A 21,504-nucleotide genomic window follows, 5' to 3' on the forward strand; every position below is an offset into this window, starting at 1 on the left:
TCTGTGATAAGCACTAGGATAGAGGCACAGGCAGGACTGAATCTCCATTTGTGTGTGGGCCTTTGGTTGACACTGGTAAAATACAAAATGTCCCAGGATCTGTATGTTGGGGGACAGTTCTAAACGGCAGCTTTATTTTTTTATTTGCAGCAAAATGTAGAGGTCTAAGTATCTGATTGTGAGCCCCGGGAGCAAGGGGTAGGCTGGGGTAGGTGTGACCGCGCGGTGTTTCCACCTGGGAGAGCAGCCTGAGGCAGAAGCCTCCAGATGGCATGATATTCCAGGCAGGACTGAATCTCCATTACCCCCGACTGACCTCACCGAGGCCAGCCAGGAGCACCCACGGGACGACGATGATGGTTACCAGTCATACTGCACCGTCTGCCGTCCGCAAGGCAAGGCAAGGAGATGCTGCTGTGTAGCGCTGCAGCACCGCGTCTGCCAGCAGCATCCAGTAGACATACGTTGACAGTGAAAAAAGGCAAGAAACGATTTTTTCCCCTTTGCTTTCACGGGGGGGGAGCTGACGACATATACCCTGAACCACCCTTCAGGCATTGGGAGCTCAACCCAGAATTCAAATGGTTTTTGGAGAGTGCGGGAACTGTGGGATAGCTACAGTCGTCAGTCGCCCCTCCCTCAGTGAGCGTCCATTTGATTCTTTGGCTTTCTGGTACGCTTGTCTCAGCTCTTTAAGTTTCACACAGCACTGTGTTGAGTCCCTGTTGTGGCCTCTGTCCATCATGGCCTTGGAGATTTTTTCAAATGTTTTGGCATTTCGTCTTTTGGAACGGAGTTCTGATAGAACAGATTCATCTCCCCATACAGAGATCAGATTCAGTATCTCCCGTACGGTCCATGCTGGAGCTCTTAGGGAGCTGATGGTCACCTGTGCTGATCAGCGCTCCACGGTCGGCAAACAGGAAATGAAATTCAAAAGTTCGCGGGGCTTTTCCTGTCTACCTGGCCAGTGCATCTGAGTTCAGATTGCTATCCAGAGCGGTCACAATGGTGCACTGTGGGATAGCTCCCGGAGGCCAATACCGTTGAATTGCGTCCACACTAACTCTAATTCAAACCGGCAATGTCGATTTCAGTGCTACTCCCCTCGTCGGGGAGGAGTACAGAAATCGATTTTAAGAGCCCTTTATGTCGACAAAAATGGCTTAGTTGTGTGGACGGGTGCAGGGTTAATTCGATTTAACGCTGCTAAATTCAACCTAAACTCATAGTGTAGACCAGGCCGTTGTATGTAGTTAGTTATTTTATAGTGTTTGTAGTTCCCTTTTTTCTTTTCCTTTCTCTTAAAAAAAATATATATATATATATATTGTTCTAAAATCTTTCCCTATTTAGGGGTCATTTTTTGTTATTTTGCTTGGGTAATCCAGGTTCCCCAGGATTTAAAAGGTGCCTCTGTTGCTGTGAGGCTGTCCCAATCAGGCATTCTCAGTGCCTTCGTTGTTTGTGAGATACTCATATTCCCAGTAAGTGCACAATCTGCACTTCCTTCAATGATAGATCCTGAAAAAATAGGGAGATCAAGTTTAAACTCCTGATGATGGAGCAAGCCTTAAAACTGGCTTCAGATCCAGGGCGGAAGACGACCCTGTATATAGATGTCCCAGAACAGCTTGTGCCCCATCCGCATCAATATCCTGGTCACTGGAGGTCGATAGAGATGGAGGCAGTATCATGGCACTGATTGCATCTATGGCACCAAAGACCTCAGCAAAGGTAGCCTTGGCATCTGCCTCTATTCAGAAAGAGATAAAGAGTAAATCTCTGAGAAAGTCTTGGTCAGTGGTGCACAAGAAGGCTATGTAGACCTCAGGTCCCCAGGGGAGAATCATGCAGGGTCTAAGTGATTCCGGTACTGCAAAGACTGGGAAGACCGTTTCAAGGAGTCAGTCCTCAAAGACAGACTCAGTACCGAACTCGGGTATCATACCCAGAGCCATAGACACTCTTCCGAGAAGAATTTTAGTCTCATCCCTGAACATCAGTTGGTACCGGCCACTTGGAAGTCTTTGCTACTGAAGACTGCTTGACTGGTGTAATTAGAGTCTACTCATTCCCATGCCAAGCACTTGGTGCCAGCTACATCAGTACCGAAGCTGTCCTCCACAGGTTCTTGCTTGGGCCTGTCGTTGATGCCATAGAATTTAGATACTCTAAGGATCTTCTAGTATCTTCAGAGTCAGAATCTCCTCTGCTAACTGGTATCGGGGGTTTACCCTCATCAAGATTTACTTGGTCACTGACCCCATTCATCATCTAGAATATCATACTCACCCTCGTTTACAACACAAGCAGAACAGTTATTTTCCCTCCTCCCCCCCTTGGATATGTTGAAGAGGACTCCTCGGACTCTCAAATTTCAGAACAGGCTTCCCCTGTCTACTCTAGAACACATTGCTGCCTCTCCTACACTGAGGCATTGGAGGAGGATAGACCTCAAAGGACACCCATGTGACAAGAAGAGAGATGGTTGCCTCCACCTATCCCATATGCCTCCCCACCAGAGGCCTTGTTGGGAGCTATGGACATTCTGTCAACAGTTTTGTGATGAAGTTATCACACCACCGAAGGAAGCAAAGAAGAGTACATTCCCAACCACCTGTGGCACCATGAATGCCAGGGGAGAGAACCTTTATGGAGTTGGAATCAAGGGCAGACAAGGAGGTAACACCTCTTACAAATATTTTCTCCTCATCGTCTGAAGAAGTTGTGATGTCTCCACCATCTTCTCTGGCAGATGACTTCAGGTAGTTACAGGAACTGATGAAATTGCTGACACACAGTTCAGGAGTCACACCATAAACTCCTACATATTTTACCTATGTCAAAATTCTTGAGGATTGTCATTCCGGTCAACAAAGCTCTTATGGAACCTGCTAAGACCGTTTGGCAAACCCCAGCTACCGCACTGCTTATCTGCAAGAAGGTGGATTAAAAAGTATTATGTCCCTTCCAGGAAATCATAATTTCTATTTTCTCACCTAGTGCCAAATTCTCTGGTAGTGAAGTCTGTTAATGAATGGGGTAAACAATATATCTCAAAGTCCACCCCATACAGCAAGGACCACAAGAAGCGCTATCTTTTTGGCCATAAATCTTCAGCCACACTTCATTTTAGAATAGTGAACCATCAGGTGCTCATGGCGAAGTATGCCTATTTGAATTACAACAAATTTAATTCCTTTATTGATCATCTGCCAGAGAAACATTGTGACCAATTTAAGGTCATTATTCAAGAGGGTCAGCTCCTGGCAAAGACATTGCTCCAGGTCTCCTTGGATGCTTCAGATACTGCAGCACAGTCTGAGAAAAGCGTCTTGGGCTGCAGCTGTTGTAAAGCTTCCCAAGAGAGGTCCAGAGTACCTCTGAGGACCTTCCCTTTGATATTCACAAGCTCTTTGCAGACTCAATGGATACATCTTTCCACATTTTAAAGGACTCGAAAGCCATGCTGAGATCCTGATTTATACGCCTGTAAATAAGAGTTTTAGTAAGTCTCAGAGGGCACAAAGATCATGCCCAGCCCCCAATTCAACTTACCATAGATCATCTGAGCCCCTGGCCAGGAAACCAAGATTTGTGACTCTTGACCTACAAGACACGTTTTCATGTCGCTATTCACCTTTCATACAAGAGGTTTCTTCATTTTCTAATCAACAACAAACACGAATATCACATGCTCCCTTTCAGGCTATCTTCTGCTCCAGGGTATTCTCAAAAATTCTGGTGGTAGTTGCCACCCACCTACGTTGTCTGGGTATAATAATTTCCCCGTATCTGGACGATTTGTTGATTGGGGCAGATCTTATCAGGAAGTGTTGGTGGCTGTAAAGATGACGTGTTCTCTGTTCCACAGCCTGGGCCTTCAACTCAACCTCTAAGTCTGTTTTGACTCCAGTACAGTATCTAGATATCATAGGAGCTTGCCTGGATGCAGTGACAGGCAGAACATGCGTCTCTTCCAGCAGATATCTTGCACTGAGGCTTATCTCAAGGATTCATGGCAGTCCTCAAGTAACAGTAAGAGATTGTCATCAACTGCTGGGGCACACATCAGTTTGCGTCTTTGTAGTGCAACATGCCAGATTACATTTCCGAAGTCTCCCTGGATGGCTTTGAATGGCTTACAAATCAAGCAAGCACATTAAGGGAAGATTAGTGTCTGTTCTCCAGTGGGTTCTATGGTCATTCAACTGGTTGAAGGACCTGACCAAAACCTGCACAGTACCCTCCTACCATAATGATAATGTCAGATGATTCAGGGTTGGGTAGGGGGATACATCTGGGACCTCAGAAGATACAAGGCAAATGCTCACTACAAGAGCAGCTTCTCCTCATCAATTGTCTGTAATTGAGAGTGGTCAGAATTGCTGGCCGATGCTTTACACTTCTAATCAGAGTCAAGTCAGTAACGATAATGACAGACAATGTGAAATACATGTACTATATCAACTGTCAGGGAGGAGCACATTCCCCATCTCTGTGCTGAAGTGATCAAAACTCTGGCATTGGTGCATAGCCAACCAGATAGTCATTGCAGTTTCTTTCCTCCCTGGTATTCAGAATACCATGGCAGATGACCTCAGCAGAGATTTCTTTCTAAATTACGATTGATAACTGGACTCTTGAGTCCTTGACACAGTATTCATAGCTTGAGGGTTCCCAGAGGCTCACCTGTTTGCAACAGCAGCCAATGCAAAATGCATCAAGTATTGCTCCAGAGGGGTCTCAGTCCCCAGCCCATAGGAGACACTTTTTTCATTTAATGGACAAGGGATCTTCTCTACGCTTATCCACAGACACTGTTGTTGTTGAAGGTTCTCAACAAGGTCACACAAGATCAGGCCAGGTTAATAGTGCTTGCACCAGCGTTATTCAAACAAGTTTTGGATCCCTGTCTAATTAGACTCAACTCTGGTGCTCCATAGCATCTTCCAGTCAGTTCTCATCTGCTGACTCAGCATGCCAGTTAAACACTTCACCCCAACCTGCAGATTCTGAGGCTCCAAGTATGGTTCCTCAAAGGTTTTCTGAAGTAGAGATATCCTGTTCATCAGAAGTACAACACGTTTTATTAGATCAGTGTTCTTCATTGCAAGGCCTGTGAGCCAGTGGTGACTCCCATCGATCCTAAGTGTGGCTTGCTAAATTCCTCTAAGCTGCACGGCTGCGCAGCAGGCTATAAATAGCCATGCAGCAGCTCTAAAGGGCCATGCAGCAGGGACCTGGAGAGGAGAGAGGTGAGGCTGGGCAGGAACTGGGGAGGGGATCAAGTTGGGGCTTGCAGGGCTGCTGTGGGCCTCTCCCCCGGCCCCGGAGCTCCCTGCTGCCAGAGTGGAGAGAGGGGCCCCTTTCCCAGAGCTCCGGGCTGCCTGCCGGCAGGGGGGAGAGAGGCCCCTTCCCCGGAGCTAGCTGCTGTCAGCAGGGAGAGGGCTGGGGGGATTCCTCTAGCCCTAGCCCCGGGGCAGCCTACCTGCGCCTCAAACGCCTCATCCCCGGCCCCCCTCAGAGCCCGTACCCCCAGCCAGAGCCCTCAGACCCCCAACCCTCTGCCCCAGCCCTGAGCCCCCTCCTGCACCATGAACCCCTTATCCCCAGCCCCACCCCGCAGCCAGAGGGGTGAAAAGAAAACAGAGGAATAAATTGACCAACGAACATTTGCACTGCCTTACTAGGATTGCGATGACAGATTACAAATACTGCATAAACAAAGTCAAGGAGGAACAGGCACACTTTCACTCATCCAGTTTTTAAAGTAAGTTTTGCATTATTCTGCTCTTAAAAAGTTTACTCGCATAGGTGCCTTTTTAATTCCATATATTTTCCTGGTTATTATTTTATAAAAGGAGTATCGTTTTATTGTACAAATAGACTTTGTTTTAGTTACACGAGTGGCTCTGTAACATTACATCATTAAGGAATAGGAAGCAATATGTTAATTTAGTAGTTGATGTGGCTCTCACATTGAAGGTTTTTTGCCAAAGTAGCCCCCACTTCAAAAATAGTGAGGAGCACTGTATTAGATAGTAGAAAAAAATCTACAAGAAATACTTACCTCCTGAAATGAAAATATCATCTTTGGTGTAACATTAAGGACTCACTGTTCTCTTCCCATGGTATTGGATTACCTGTTGGAATCGAAAACATCAGGATTTTCTGTGAATTCCATTAGGGTCCACTTAGCTTCAATTCACTTTATCCATAAGGATTTTTTTTGGTCTTCACTCACCCAATCATGGCAAGATTCCTAAGAGGTCTATCGGATCTCTCCCCTCAAATCAGAGATATTAGTCCCAGGTGGGACCTGAACCTAGTTCTTAATTGCCTCATGAAACATCCTTTTGAGCCACTAGCTGTGTGTTCTTTATTAAATTTATCAATTAAGATAGCTTTTCTGGTGGCCATCATGTCTGCCTTCAGGGTTGGAGAATTGAGGGCTTTAATGGCAGACTCCCCATTTATGGTATTCACCAGAGACAAAGTGTGCTGTGGCCCCTTCCAAGATTTTTACCAAAGGTGTCATCAGAATTTCATATTAAACTATTTATCTCCCCCCCCCCCCCCCACATCAGAGTCAGGAAGCTATATTCTATATCCTAAATGTTAGGAGGGTATTAGCCTTTTATCTAGCTAGGACCAGGCTGTTTAGATCTAGATTGTTTGTATCCATTGCGGACAGAAACAGGGCATCGGTAATTTTCAAACAGAACGTTATCAAAGTGGATCTCTGGCTGTATTAAGGTCTGTTACAACCAAACTCAGGTTCAGCCTCCTTCGAGAGTGATAGCACATTCCATAAGAGCACTATATAGAATCTGTAGCCTTACTTAAAGTCATACCAGTTGCAGAGATCTGTAGAGCATCAACATAGTCCTTTGTTCATGCTTTTTCTAACCATTATGCCTTCGTTCCTGCTGCAAGATCAGATGCTGCAGTAGACAATGCAGTTCTTTCCTCTGCTCTTAATCTCCCGCCTCCTTACGGGGTGCTGCTTGGGAGTCACCTGAAGTGGAGCATTCACAGGAACACTAATTGAAGGAGGAGAGGTTATTCACCCTATGTAGTAACTGGAGTTCTTTGAGATGTGTGTCCCTGTAAGTGCTCCACTAGCTGCCCTCCTTCCCTTCTGCTTTGGCGTCTCCCTGGTGGGACTTTATGGTAGAGAAGGAACTGAGGGTGATTCACTTTTGCAGCCCCGTATAGCCTGAATGTGGGGCAGAAGGATGTGTAGGATGCATGTGCAGGCTGAACAGGCATTGCAACCAAAATCTCCAGTCAAAGGTGCAGGGTGCAGGCACACCTGACGTGGAGCACCCACAGTGACACACATCTGGAAGAACTCCAGTTACTGCACAAGATGAGTAACCTCTTCTTACTTGATGATGGGGAAAAAATGGGTAATTGCCCTGTTTTGCTTTTTTATGATCTGTAGAGGCCTGAAATTTAACAATGTGTAAGAGCCTGCTGCTTTTTGTTCCTCTCTTTAGAGATATCAGGAATGTTGAATCTCACCTTCCATGTTTTTCCAGGGGCTTCCTTTGGAGGCCCCTGAGAAGTAAATTAGGAGATTTCTTGTCTGTTTATCTAATGTGTGAGTTAAATTGGTGTTTGGTTTTTGTTTTGTTAACCTGAATAAAAATTACTTCCTCTTAAGTAATAAGGTTTTGCTTCCTTGATATCTGTGGTGTCATAAAACCACCAGTTCTCCAGTTGTCCATAGTATCTTATGGGGGGTGGGGAGAAACAGTGTAGAGAACATTTGAATTTATAATGTAAAAACCAGGAAAAGAAAAAGGGGATGACTTTAGCATTGGGGAGGAGAAACTTTTCATGCCTTTTTTATACATCATGAAGAAACAGGAAATCACACAAGCCCATTTTTCTTCAGAAACCAGCTTCCAAGCTTTGTTTATGCTAAGCTCTGATGCTATTACTATGTATCATGTAATGAAACATACTATAATATTTCTACAGATTCTTACATTTGAAATGAGTGTAGAAATGTGCAAACTTTTGAATTTTGACCTGTTCAAATTACCGTTAGTTTAATATTAAAAAGATATATCCCTTGAAGGCCATTGTGCCCTTTTGATACCTTTGAATTTTGAAATCCAGTTTCCATTCTACAGAATGTAGATAAATACAAAATAAAGGGAAAATATTCTATGTACCTAAATTGTGGATTAAATAAACTCTCATTCTTTTAAAATCATAATGGAAGCTCTTTTTTATTGTTGCTTATTTTAAGATATCGAACAATTATTTGACTGTTGTGTGGAAAGCATCAGCTTAATATACCTATCAATTTTTTTAGGACTGTAAATAATTGAAGAGTACAAACAGCTTTTATCATACTTAATTACAGTATTTTCCTCTAGCAAATACTGTAATTAAAGTATGAGAAGGTGATTTTCTCTTATCAGTCTCAGAATGTTCTCAACACTTTCTTAAAAAAAATTTTTTTAAGGAAAAATCTCCAGAACAGTTTTGTCGAATGGTGCGAACGTTACCTCCGTTGGGAGAAGGCTCCCTAAAAACTTCTTTACGTGCTGCCAGCAACACTGTCCCACTCAGTTTACTCACAACAAACCATCCTGCTGTAACGGAAGTGAATACAAATAAAGCGATTGAATCTACTGTGGACTGTAAAACAGGTGAAACATAATGTTTCTGTTCGTTGCTGTCTTCCAAGCGCTAGATATATACTGTTTGTACTTATGTGAGAGAACCACTCATTTGAAGATTGAGGACTTTCATAACTTGCGACTGAGCACTACACCTGGGTCTCAACCCAGTGTTTGCTGGCCAGACTCTGAGAGAGCACAAAAACAAAGGCTGGAAAGTAGTGCTGGGGAATCTGTTCCTCCCCAGCCCTTTTGTGGAAAAGATGTTTAAGGATTTCGCAGGGAGGGTTAATTGAAAGAAAAAACAACTGCTATTGTTTACCTATAGTTCCTGCTATCTAAAGACCTCAAACATACATGAGTTTAGCCTCACAACAGCCCTGTGAAGTAGGTAATTGTTATCCTCATTTTATAAATAAGGAAACTGCTGCACAGAGTGATTAAGTGACTTGTCCAAGACGCTATAAATGTCCGTGGCAGAATTAGGAAGAAAACCTGGGTCTTTCCCAATTCTGTACCTTAACCACAAGACTGTTTCTTCCTTGGAAATTAAAAAGTACAATATTACTAAAAGGCTCACCCAAAAGGAACTTTGCTCCAGGTGACTCTTTTGCATTGAAAATCTGCAAAAATGAGCTGAGACTTGCAATGCCCTGGGATGCATTGGTCTGCTAGACTTCATTCTGGTCTTAACCTAAACTAATGTGGAGGAGCTGCCACCTGGGGTTAGGGGATGGGGCATGTCAGGGAGCTAAGGCACCATCTGTGTAAGGATGATAATACTTCCCTACCACATAAGGGTGATGTTTGGCTTGCTATATATCACCTGCTCCAATTTATTGTACTTATTGTTTATATGTTTTATTTTTAAGAGGATCGGAAGCAGGAAAAAGATAAACTTGAAGAAAGTACCACAGAGGAAGATTCAGATAAGGAAAGTGATGACAGAAGCCTTGGAAACACAACTGATGTTCTAAATATGGTAAAATACTCACTACTAAAATTGTGGCTTAGCAATCATTTTGAGGGAAAACATAGCAGTAACATTTTTTGTGATATGGCTGTAATAAAATTAGTCACCATACCTTGGGTACCCCCAAGTTCTAGGGGCTCCCTTTATGCCAGCACAGACCCCAGTCTGGGGCATCTGTTACTACAAGGACCACAATCCCTTTATGTCCTTGGCATGTTTGAGTTAGTGGACTCCACGTCTTTGGTTTTCCTCCTCAGAGAATAGGACCTTTCATGTCTCCCGGGATGGACAATTGGTATTTGTTTCTTGAATATTAATAATCACAATCCAAATTATAATTGTGTTTAAACCAGATACCATTCATTCAAGAAAGAGAGAGAAGAAGTAGATAAAAACAAAAAATAAAATGGTAGCATGAACTTTATTCTCATCTAAGCAAGAACTGCACAGAGTCCTGCTAAAATGTACTAGCCATCTTAGTTGCAAAGGTTGAAGGTTGGTAGTGCTAACCATACTCACTGATGTTTGTATGTGCACCTCTTGCTTTGTCTTTGTTTCCTAATTGATTCATCATAGGAGCCTGTCACAGGGCGTGGCCCTCATAGCCAGACTGCCGCCTCCTCCTGGTCATACTGGGGATTAGCTCAAGGCCAACACCCACATCCCCACCCAGGCCTATGGCTCCTCTCTTAGCTTCCAGACCTGCAGCGTCCTCTTTGCAACTCAGCTCTCCGGCCGTATCATTATCCAGGTTTCCCCCTTCGGGGGGGGGGGGGGGGGAAGAGAGTTGGGTATCTCTGTCCAACAGTCCAGCCACTTCCCCAGGCCCGCTCACTACTCCGGGCCCCAACCCAGGGTCCCTGTAAATAGCAGACTCCTGCTGCTCCTCTGTAACCTCTGTCGATGCTGCTCTATTTCCCTAGTCAATTTCCCCATGGCCCCAGTACCTTCTTCACCCTCACCTCAGGGCACCAGGAACCAGTCACTACTCTGTCCAAGGTGCTTACAGTTCTCTCAGCCCTCCAGTAAGGGATGCAGTCCTTACTCCCTGGGCTCCCAGCAGCAACTGCCCCTACTCTGTTTTTATCTGAGCCTGCTGGGCCCAATATGGTTGCTTCTAGCAACTCCTCCGATTGGCTGTGCTTCACACAGCCTCTCCGGGCTGCTCAGAGGACTCACCTCCATTGCTCCATCCGTGGCGGCCCTGATTAACCCCTTCTGTGCCTGTGTGGGGAAGGCATCCCATCATATACCCTTCCCCTCAAGCTTGCAACCCTCGGCGGGTATGGATGTCTCCAGTCCTGCATCTGCCTCAGCTGGGCTCATAGGTCATCCTTCTCCTGCTCTATGCCTTTCAGCAGGAAACACACATTTTCCTTCTCCTCTTTCACATACCAGGCCTGGTCTCTCTGGAACTATAAGTTCCCCTCTGCTATTTGCAGGGCTTCCTCGGCTGCATCCAATTTCTCACTCAGCTCCTTCACCTGCCCCTGAGGGTTCCCCAGTCCCTTTTCCCCCAGGGTCTGGGTCCCCACAGTAGCCTGCTACACCTCTAGGTTCACCCCTACATCTTTCTGTCTCAGTCTTTGTCAGTTAGCTCTTTCTTACACTCTACCAAGTGTGTGGGTGGAACCCTCTACCCTTTCATGTGGTTCCCCCCACTGTCTCTGTACTCCAAGCATGGGCTTCCTGTCCCCCCTTCCTGGCAACCTTACCCCTCTCTGGGCCATTCCTCTTCTCCCTATGAGGGCACTTTCTTTCAAAGTGCCCCAACTCCCCACATGAAAAACAGAGGGGGCCCCTACCTACTCTCTTAGCAAGTGGGCCTCTTTTGGGCATCCTTGCCAATCTCATTTCCTGGGGACCTTCTTCATTACAACTCACATTGTTGGCCGCTCGAGGGGACATCAAAGGTCCGTCGCCCGGTGTGCTTGGCACCAGTAAAGACACCGAGGGGAGAAAGCAAGCCAAGTTTATCTCAGAGCTCTGAAATGGCACTAGGAGACCAGCATGTCTCAAATCCAGTGCAACAAATACAAATAACTTTTACCTTTTATACCCCAAACTGTTTGCATACATCTCTTTGTCTGGCTGTTCCCCCTCACCCCTCCCTTCCAGACAACTGTTACAATAAGCTTGTGAGAAAACTTTCCCAGTCTCTGCGACCTTGAATTAGACATCTGCAAACTAACTACCCCTGCTCCTTATCTCTATTATTTCTGCTAGTGTGAGTGAAACTGCAGCCATCTGCTAGAAACGCTGACCAATACATTTCTGCTTCAGCCTACTACAGAGCATGTAAAGCAGTAAACACAGAAGTAGGTGAGAGTTCACAAGATGGAGTTTGGGGGTTCAGATAGACCCAGAGCAAGAGAGTTTCATCGACACTTTGGTCTTCCGCTCTCCCGAGTTACCTGGTAGCTATGCCTAGTGGACCCCAACAACATAGGGGCACTACCTGTGTAGGTGTCCTCTCTGGCAACAGACATAACTTTGGCTGGGCTTCTGGCCTCCAGGCCTTGGGTCTTGCCCTCTGTTCCCAGCCCTTATGGTCTTTCCTGTTCTTCTCCCTCCGGCACCTAAATAAGTACTGCTGCTGCACCATAATACCTAGCAACTACTCCTGCAGGTACTGGTTTGCCTCCCACAGTCTTTGCTGATTTTCAAACGTGCATCAGCAGGGCCTGGATCCGCCCTTGCTGCTTGCCACCCCCAACGAAGGGGATAGACAAGTGTGGGGTCCAGTCTGGGAGGATTTTGCTGCTCTCTGCAGAGTGCCTCTACCCAGGGCTACTCCGTAGTCTTTTCTCTCCCCCGCACTCACCTCAGTGGTGTCTGTGCTGCACTGCGCCACACTCTTCCCTTGTGTCAGGATGACCGTGCTATATAGTCTCTTCAGTTCCCTTTCCTCAGGGTCAACTTCCCATACAATTCTTCACCCAGCGCTTAGTCCTCTGCACCATCCCCTTATCTCAGGGGTGACTGAATGCCTGTAATGGGGTGCAGCCTTCATCACCAGACTGGTGCCGCCTCCTGGTTGTGCTGGGGATTAGCTTGAGTCCAACGCCCAGGTCTGCAGTCTGCACACCAGCACTCTGTCTCTGCTCCTGCCTATGGCGCTTCTCTCAGCTTCCAGAACCGCAGCGTCTTCTTTATGACTCAGCCCTCCGGCCGTGTCACCATCCTGGTTTCCCCCTTCTGGGGGGTGGGGAGAGGGGGATCTCTGACCAACAGTCCAGCCACTTCCCCAGTGGCAAGTGAGGGGGACAGAAGCCTGTCCGCTACTCCAGGCCCCAATCCAGGAACCTGGTAAATAGCAGCCTCCTGCTGCTCCTCTGTAACCTCTGTCAATGCTGCTCCATTTCCCTGGTCAATTTCCCCATGGCCCCAGCACTTCCTTCGCCCTCATGTCAGGGCACTCAGCTGCTCAGTCCCAGTAGCCAGCCACTGCTCTGTCCAAGGTGCTTACAGTTCTCTCAGCCTTCCAGGGATGCAGTCCTTACTCCCTGGGCTCCCAGCAACAACTGCCCCTATTCTGTCCTGCAGCTCCTTTTTATCTGAGCCTGCCAGGCCTGGATTGGTTGCTCCCGGCAACTCCTCCCTGATTGGCTGTGCTTCATGCAGCCTCTCTGGGCCACTCGGAGGACACCTCCATTGCTCCGTACAGGGCGGGGCCTGGTTAACCCCTTCTATGCCCCTGTGGGGTAGGCACCCCATCACAGCGCCCGTAAGGCTGTTGCTTTTGCATATACACCTCTACCCGGATATAACGCGACCTGATATAACATGAATTCGGATATAACGCGGTAAAGCAGTGCTCCGGGGGGGCGGGGCTGTGCACTCCGGCGGATCAAAGCAAGTTCGATATAATGCGGTTTCACCTATAATGCGGTAAGATTTTTTGGCTCCCGAGGACAGCGTTATATCGGGGTAGAGGTGTATCTGAAAAATTTTGTGACCCTGATGACAGGAAGAAACTGTTTTATAGTCAGCTCGTCATTCTTCTTGTTCAAACACTCCCACCTTTTCAAGACACCTAACCATCCCTGTTTTACCAGGACAGTCTTGGTTTTTCATATGAAGTCCCTTAATCCTGAGGACTACTATAGAGATGCTTGAAATGTGCTGATCTCTCATTTCATCATTGAAAATATTTGGATATTTTTATTACAAAAAGTTTGTTCAAGTGGTATTGGTATAAAATATTTTGTGTACCACTAATTCTCATCACACAGTGAGTGTTTCATGCTGCCATTGTTCAAGGCTACAGCTTGTGTGTGTGTGTGTGTGTGTGTGTGTGTGTGTGTGTGTGTGTGTGTGTGCGCGCGCGCTCCTGGCACAGCTTTTTTGATACAGGTGGAGGGGAGACTAAAGAAAGGATCCCAAATATGGAGCATTTGAGTATTTCACAACCCTAAAACATCTTGCCATAATATTTTTTGGGGGGGTTTTAAACAATGTTTAATGTATCACCTACATATCTTTGCCTATCCTATCCAGGCATGCTAGAGCATGTCCCAGTCCCATCCATTGTTTAGGATCTGGTGAATCCAGATCAGCATTATGGAGAGGCAATAGTGTAGTGTTTTTACTTCAGTGGGACTTAAGCACGTGTTTAAGTGCTGTGCTGAATTGGTGCCTTAGTGAACATAATGTATCTATGTTCCCAAATGTGCTTTGGTTGATGCAGTGCTTTGCAGGAGCCATTATTAGTTTGGCCAGAGTTCCTTGCTAATTTAATCATTTACATTTTTTAAAAACGTGTCATTTTTTCTTTTTTGTATGTAAATGATATTTAAAAAATAAAATAAAAAATGTTCCCAAAAGTGATCCACAGATAATATTTTGGGAATTTCTTCTGTAAAAGCAAATTAGATATAGTAGCAATGGAATGAGAGAGAGAGATTTATTTTTTTTAAAAATGAAACAAAAAACTTCCCTGAAATATATCACATTTGTAAAAGAATGGTGAAAATACTCCATACATATTTGGTGTAAAAATTGCCAAATATACAAATTAAAATAGTTCTTGAAGAATTTACTAACATATGAAGAAATCTGTTTTTAATATCTTGCATTCATCATGTACTGTCTGTATGCCAGGCATATTTTCACTTTTTTTTGTGTTTTGTGTTTTTGTTTTTTTGTATACTGGGTTATGAACAAATTCAGAAGTGCCTTTCTGTTAATAGACCGATATAGAAGTAGTAGAAATATATTTTTAAATAGCTGTTTGAAAAGATGTCTGTTTCAGGAAAATGTATCAAGATGGAAATAGAAGTGATTATTCTTCCTCGTGCGAAATTACCTGTTTACAGCACAGCTACTCCAATTATAAATGGCAGCAATGACTGTTTTTTGTAGGCCCCAAAGGCATGAAAAGCCTTGGTGGTGTTTTTTTGATGGTGTTAGTAGACGGGATATGTGGGTATTTATATTTTTAAAAAACTCTCTTAGAAACTAAAATGTTGTTGGTCTAGGGGAAAATCAGCAGTTCTGTACATGGTTCTGATCATGAGATTAGGTGTTAGTTACTGCCATTCAGTTGGCGATTGATCTTGTTGCAGTGGTGACAGATTTTCTTTCTAAAAGAGAATTGATTGTGACCATGGGAGAAACTGAGGATCCCCCCCCCCCTTTCATATTTAAGTGAAAAGGCACTACGGTAGTAGTCAGAACTCTGTGATGCATGGAAGGTGGCTTCAAAGTGTACTTGTAGATGGTTACAGAATGGCGAACTGTTGTTTCATTAAAAGCGGAATTGAACTGTTTGCTAAAAATGGTAATTTGACAGTCTTTTTCCTCAAGCTGTGTGCGTAGTGGTATTAAGATGTTCACGTATTTCATGATACCATGCTGTAGCTGTTTTGGACCCTGACACTGCCTCAGTTTCCCCTCTGTGGTGTTCTCAAAACTGCATCGTGACTCTTGGAAATCAAATAAATGTGGGGGTTAATTTAGTAAAACATCACAGTTGAAATTGCAGCTTTCATCTTAAATGAAAACAGGTCTTTTCCTGACTCAACTGTTTCCTCAGATCCTTGTTAGTCTCAACAGTTCTTTAGCAAAACGCAGATGTTGCTGCCTGGCATTTCCTCACGCCTTTTTTATTATTAATTTATTATTATTATTTTATTATTCTTTTTTCTTATCTCAGAAAGTGCTATCTTACTACTGTCTGCAAGACAGTGTGGTGGTATAAGCTCCCATAGATCAATCTTTGCTCTTCTTTTAGCTGCATTAGAATTTTGAATTATAGCGAAATTAATATCCTATTCTGTAGTTTCTTAGATGTATAGGACTTGAATGTTTCCTGGCCAAGACTTTAAAAAGTGTGTGTCTGAAATTAGGCTCCTAAATCTATATCTAGGCACATACGTTGGTGGCCTGAATTTTCAAATATGCTTAGCATCCAGGAATTCACAGTGACAAACAGTGGGAGCTGTGGGGTGCTCAAGACATTTAAAATTAAGCCACTGATTTGGAAGCCTAACTTTAGGCACCCTTTAAAAAAAAAAAAAATACAAAAAGGTGTCCCCTCAATCCTAAAATCACTTGAATGAGCCCAGTGTGAATATACTGGAGACCTCTTAAATGTCATCTTGTAGATTATTATTTTTAAATGGTCTGAAGAATTTAATTTACATAATTGAACAATAGAATACATTTCTTCACAGCAGTTTCAATTACAATTTAATTGACAGGCTTTATGTTTGGGAAATATTTTTAGATCCTCTGATGAAACCTATTAAATGTAAATAAGGTATCATTCTTATTTAACTCATGTTTATTAATTAGCTTACATTTCATTCTTTAATTTGTATCCCCATTCTTTTCAGACACATATGATGAGATTGAATCCCAGTGACCAGTCCTTAAAATTATCACCAGTTCAAAAACAAAAGGTACTGTAATTAATCATGTTTGAAATGTAGAAAATGTATAACTCTTTTCATAGGGCATCCTCTTTCTTTCCTTTCTCTTTTTTGCTCCTAATTCTCATAAAGTAAACCTCAATTTCTATAGACTTCTTCCTACATAAAACTTTTAGGCCTGGATGCTGCAAACGGCTCCACTGGGTAGATCCCTGAGTTTACAAGGAAATCACTGGGGCTCTGTGCAGATGCAGGGGTCTGTCTGCTTGGAGCAGTTTGAGATGAGACATTATAATATTACTGTAATTGAAGGGGCAGTATACTGTAACTTACATTATACATTTTGTAACGTACAGTAATGATAACTTGCCATTTACCTGATTGCTGATACTAGAATATTTGGATTAAAATCCAGGTCAAAATATATGTAAAGTAACCATGTTTACAAAATGCTGGATGTAATTTTACAGTAAAATGTAATCATTCACTGGGCAATAATACTTTTATCCCATTATAAATTTGAGACTTCTGTCTTACCATCCTGTATTAATTTTAAAGTGATAACAGAATTTTGATATTAGGGGTACATTAATATCGGCTCATAATCTTGTATTTCAAAATTGATTACACAAAATATGATTGATAAATGGAGTATATAAAAAGAAAATTTTAAATTTAACCCAAAAAAAGACAAAGTAGCTTTAGATCAATAGTAAATACACTGATCCCAGAATCGGGAGAGTGTATTTAACCTACTCAATAAGTGTTTCATTCTTTAAATAGTTATGTATTATTTAAATTAATTTTATTTGGAATATTCCGTATTTTATGCCATTTTTTTAGTTCTATCAAACACATCTTTTCTTATTCAGATGTGTCTATAGTCTTTTCCATTTGTTCTCATTTAATTTGTTCTTAATGCTTTCCTTCTTTCTTTTTAATTTTCTGCTTCTCATGTGGAATAGAAGAACAATAAAAATGTGACACTGAAAAGTGATGGTAAGGGTGGGTTGAGAAAGACTGATCTTAATTTCATGCAGAAGGGTTCAAAATCAACTGATGGTTCTTTGCAAAAGCAGTCTTTAAATTCAGTGTCTCTTGGAAATGGTTCAGATCTAGAATGCAGTGATTATGATGCCTTTGTGGGGAAAATTAAGGCTAATAAAAAGCATATAAAAGATAAACTAGAACAGGCACACACTATTAGCAAACTGAAGTCTGATGTTCAGCAAACTGTTAAACATCAACTCAAATTAGTGAAAAGGAAGAAAGACTATGCAGAAAATCTTAAACCTAGAAAACAAGACACATCTTACGGTCTTTCCAGTAATAAGACTAAAGAATTATTTTTTTCCACTGAAAAGTTAAAAAAAGCTATTAAATCTAAGCACCCCCCTAAAACAGATCTACTGCCTGCTGCAGCCAGTAACAAACCAGTGACCATTTCAGTAACTGCACAAAACCCAAAACCTGTTAAACAAGAAAGTAAAGCTGCAGTGGACGAAGTTAGGACATCTGACAAATATGGAGAAATATATGTCAGAGGGGAAGAAAGTAATGAAGAACAGAGAGGACTTAAGAAAAAGGAGAGATTCATTAAACAAATAGCAGTATCTGTGTCATCATCTTCAAGTGAGGAAAGTAGTAATGATTTTGCAAAATATGTACGTCAGAGGAGAAAAATGCACAAGGATCGTTATAAAGACACAGGAAAACAGAAGCAAACAGAAGCAGTAGAAAATGTGAATGATTTAGAAGAAAGAGATACTGAGACAGAAGAAGAGCAAGATGCAAATAAACAAAGAGAGAGTGCAGAAGAGACCAATATAAAAAGCCTGAGTGAAGAGGAAACAAAAGTGAAGAGGTTTGATGATAAACCTGATGAGGCCCCACAGCGAGATGCTAAGAATGAAAAATTTAATCAGGCAGAGAAGAGTGAAGAAAGTGAAATGGGAATGAAAGAGGGTGAAAGTGAAAAGGAGAACCAGGATGAAAAAACTAATAGTGAAGTAGAATCTGGAGAGGAGGAAGATGAAAATGAGGTTAGAAAAGATGATGATGATAATACCTCAGTAGTAAGAGATGGAGATGAAGAGGAGAAAGGTAATGGAGAAGAAAGTGAAAAAGCTGAATCGCAGTATGAAACGGAAGATGATCATGAGAGAAAGGCAAAGGCTGAAGAGAATCATCACAGAAGAGGCACAGAAGAGAGAAGTCAAAAGGGTAATTTTAAAGAGGAAGAAACAGTGAGCAAGGGAGAAGTGGAGAAGAAAGATGAAGAGACGGTAGAAGGAGGAAAGGAGGGTAAATGTGAGGAGGAGCAGAGTGAAGACACAGAAGTGGAGGCTGAGAGTGAGGGTGGAGAGGAGGATGAAGAGGAAGAGGATGAAGACAGTGAAAGGGAGGAAGAGGGAGGTGAAGGGGAGGGAGAGGAGGAAGAAGAGGCAGAGAAGGAGGATGAAGAAGAGAGGGAAGTGGAATGGGAAGAAGAGGGGGAGGAAGGGGAGGATGAAGAAGAGGGGGAGGAAGAAGAGGGGGAAGATGAGGGGGAGGATGAAGATGAGGGAGAAGAAGAGGGGGAGGAAGAGGAGGATGAAGAGGGGGAAGATGAGGGGGAGGATGAAGAGGGGGAAGATGAGGGGGAGGATGAAGATGAGGGAGAAGAAGAGGGGGAGGATGAAGATGAAGAAGAGGGGGATGAAGAAGAGGGGGAAGAACAGGGGGAGGATGAAGATGAAGAAGAAGGGGAGGATGAAGAAGAGGGAGAAGAAGAGGGGGAGGGGGAAAATGAAGAAGAGAAGAAGGAGGAGGAGGAGGGGGAAGATGAGAGGGAGGACGGGGAGGGAGACTATGAAGATGAGGGGGAAGAAGGCGAGGAAGAAGAGAATGTTGGAGAAAAAATAAAAGAAAATAAGCATCTGCAGAAACATAATAAAAAAAAGCAGGAGAAGAAAGGAAGTGCTGTACAAAGCTCTAAACAGAAAGTAAAGACAAAACAACATGTAGTGAATGGATTACACAATTCAGAACAATTTTGGAACAATGTGCTACCTCATTATTTGACGCTAAAATAGTACAAGATGCTGGAGATTTACTTCAAACAGATTCATTCAGGATATTATTGTGCCATCCCAAGTTTATTTAGCTATAATCCTTTTTTTTAAAAGTGATTTTTTTTTTTTTTTAAATGGTCACAATAAATGTATTATACTAACACCAAGTGCCAGTTTCCTAAAGGGCTACAGAAAACATTAAGAGTTTGGTGATCTTTATCAGACCAAATTATCAGATATAAATTCTGGTGAAATCACTTTCATCTTTACTGTGTACAACACTATTAAAGTTGCAGAAAGTGATTCCCTGGGAGACAAAGCATTTGCTTGATGCAAATTTTGTCATAATTTTAGGATGATGGCATGAATTGTGTTGTAACAATGTAATTTTAATTGCCTTTTTAATCAGATTTCTGGAGCTGAAACATTCAGTTTTGATTATGGGGTAACTACTATGTTGATGTGCCTTACATGAATGGAATATCAATAAATCATAAAAATTCAGTTTTGAGAACTATATCACCACTGTGCTCTTTTCCTCTTAATTTCTACTAGGCCAATGTATTCATTTGTTCTTATAGACAAATACTTTGTTAGAAAATGCCAGATAAGTCCGAGAAAGGACAGTGTGTGCCAGAATGTGGTCAGTACTTGGTTTCTGTAAACTGAGGCCTTGATGTTTCAAAAGGACTTCAGCTTAGTCTCTGATTCTGGTGCCAACATGCAATTGTGTGCTAAAAAATCAGGAGCCTCTGAAAATCTGGCCCCAAATGTATTGTGGTTAGAATACATCCAGTTAGTGATGATAAAACTATTTAATTATTAGAGGCAATTCACCTCAAATCCATACAGAGCCATGAAATGTTTCTTCATTCTTATTTACTTGTTAAGCATTGTTAATGTCTCTGGGCCATACAATACAGAGAAGACATGGTCCCTGCCTCACGGAGCTCATCAGACAGGCACCCGATACCCCTAGGTAACAAAGGACTGGGAATTTGGATCACAAAGATCTTGATCCTGCAAACACACACATGCTTAATTTTACTGCCATGAGTAATTCCAAGTGGGACTTCTCACAGTACTAAAGTTAAGCATGTGTGTAACTGTTTGCAGGATCGGGGCCTAAGTGATGAAAGGAAGATGTAGTAAGTCCAGAATCTAGATGAAATAGAATGGAAATTGGCATAAAAGAGCTAAATGGCTGAAAAGACAATTTTTTGGAATTTCTAAAAGATTTGGTGTTCCCCTAAACTCTAAATAATCAAAGTTCCCCTTTTTTCAATTTTCAAAACTCTTAGCAAAGAATTTTTAAAGGATTTGCCCTATGTTTGTAATGGTGTGTCTGGTAAGGGGAAGGGAAAAATGGGTGATTTTTGTCATCCAGCATTTTCCTTAGTACTTGCATACCATATTGGTGGCTGCTATAGGAAACCCTAAAGTAGACAAATCTCTGTTGACCAACCTGTGGAGTGGTCTTGACAGTCTCTGAAGAGAGTTCCTTCAACCTCTCTTTCAAAATGAGAACAAGAGGAGAAAGAGGAGATCAAAATGTGCGGGGATAAATTAACAGATGTCAAGCAGTAAAAATGTTAATCAGTACTTGTATTGAGGTTATGAAACATTTTTTTTAAAAATGTTGTTTTGTAACATCTTGGTATTAAAATATTTTAATTCATTGTCTCCAGAATTTATTTCCAAAAAAGGCTGTAGTAAGTTAGTAATAAGAATGGCCATACTGGGTCAGACCGAAGGTCCATCCAGCCTAGTATCCTGTCTACCGACAGTGGCCAATGCCAGGTGCCCCAGAGGAAATGAACAGAACAGGTAATCCACAAGTGATCCATTCCCTGTTGCCCATTCCCAGCTTCTGGCAAACAGGGGCTAGGGATACCATCCCTGCCATTCTGACTAATAGCCATTGATTGACCTATCCTCCATGAAAATCACCAAACACC

The 21,504-nt window shown here is 42.8% G+C and overlaps 1 protein-coding gene across 1 annotated transcript in view; it reads left to right on the top strand.

Moving 5' to 3' along the window:
- Positions 1 to 19,567, top strand: part of RPGR (retinitis pigmentosa GTPase regulator) — a 62,734-nt gene extending 43,167 nt beyond the window's left edge. The window contains exons 11-14 of the mRNA XM_065423271.1: positions 8,489 to 8,675; positions 9,518 to 9,627; positions 16,458 to 16,523; positions 19,112 to 19,567. Of these exons, the coding sequence (XP_065279343.1) occupies positions 8,489 to 8,675; positions 9,518 to 9,627; positions 16,458 to 16,523; positions 19,112 to 19,567 (819 nt within the window). The remainder of the gene's footprint in view (positions 1 to 8,488; positions 8,676 to 9,517; positions 9,628 to 16,457; positions 16,524 to 19,111) is intronic.
- Positions 19,568 to 21,504: the final 1,937 nt, after the last annotated feature.

The sequence above is a fragment of the Emys orbicularis genome, chromosome 1 (genome assembly GCF_028017835.1).
Source record: "Emys orbicularis isolate rEmyOrb1 chromosome 1, rEmyOrb1.hap1, whole genome shotgun sequence".
In the NCBI taxonomy this organism is placed as follows: domain Eukaryota; kingdom Metazoa; phylum Chordata; order Testudines; family Emydidae; genus Emys; species Emys orbicularis.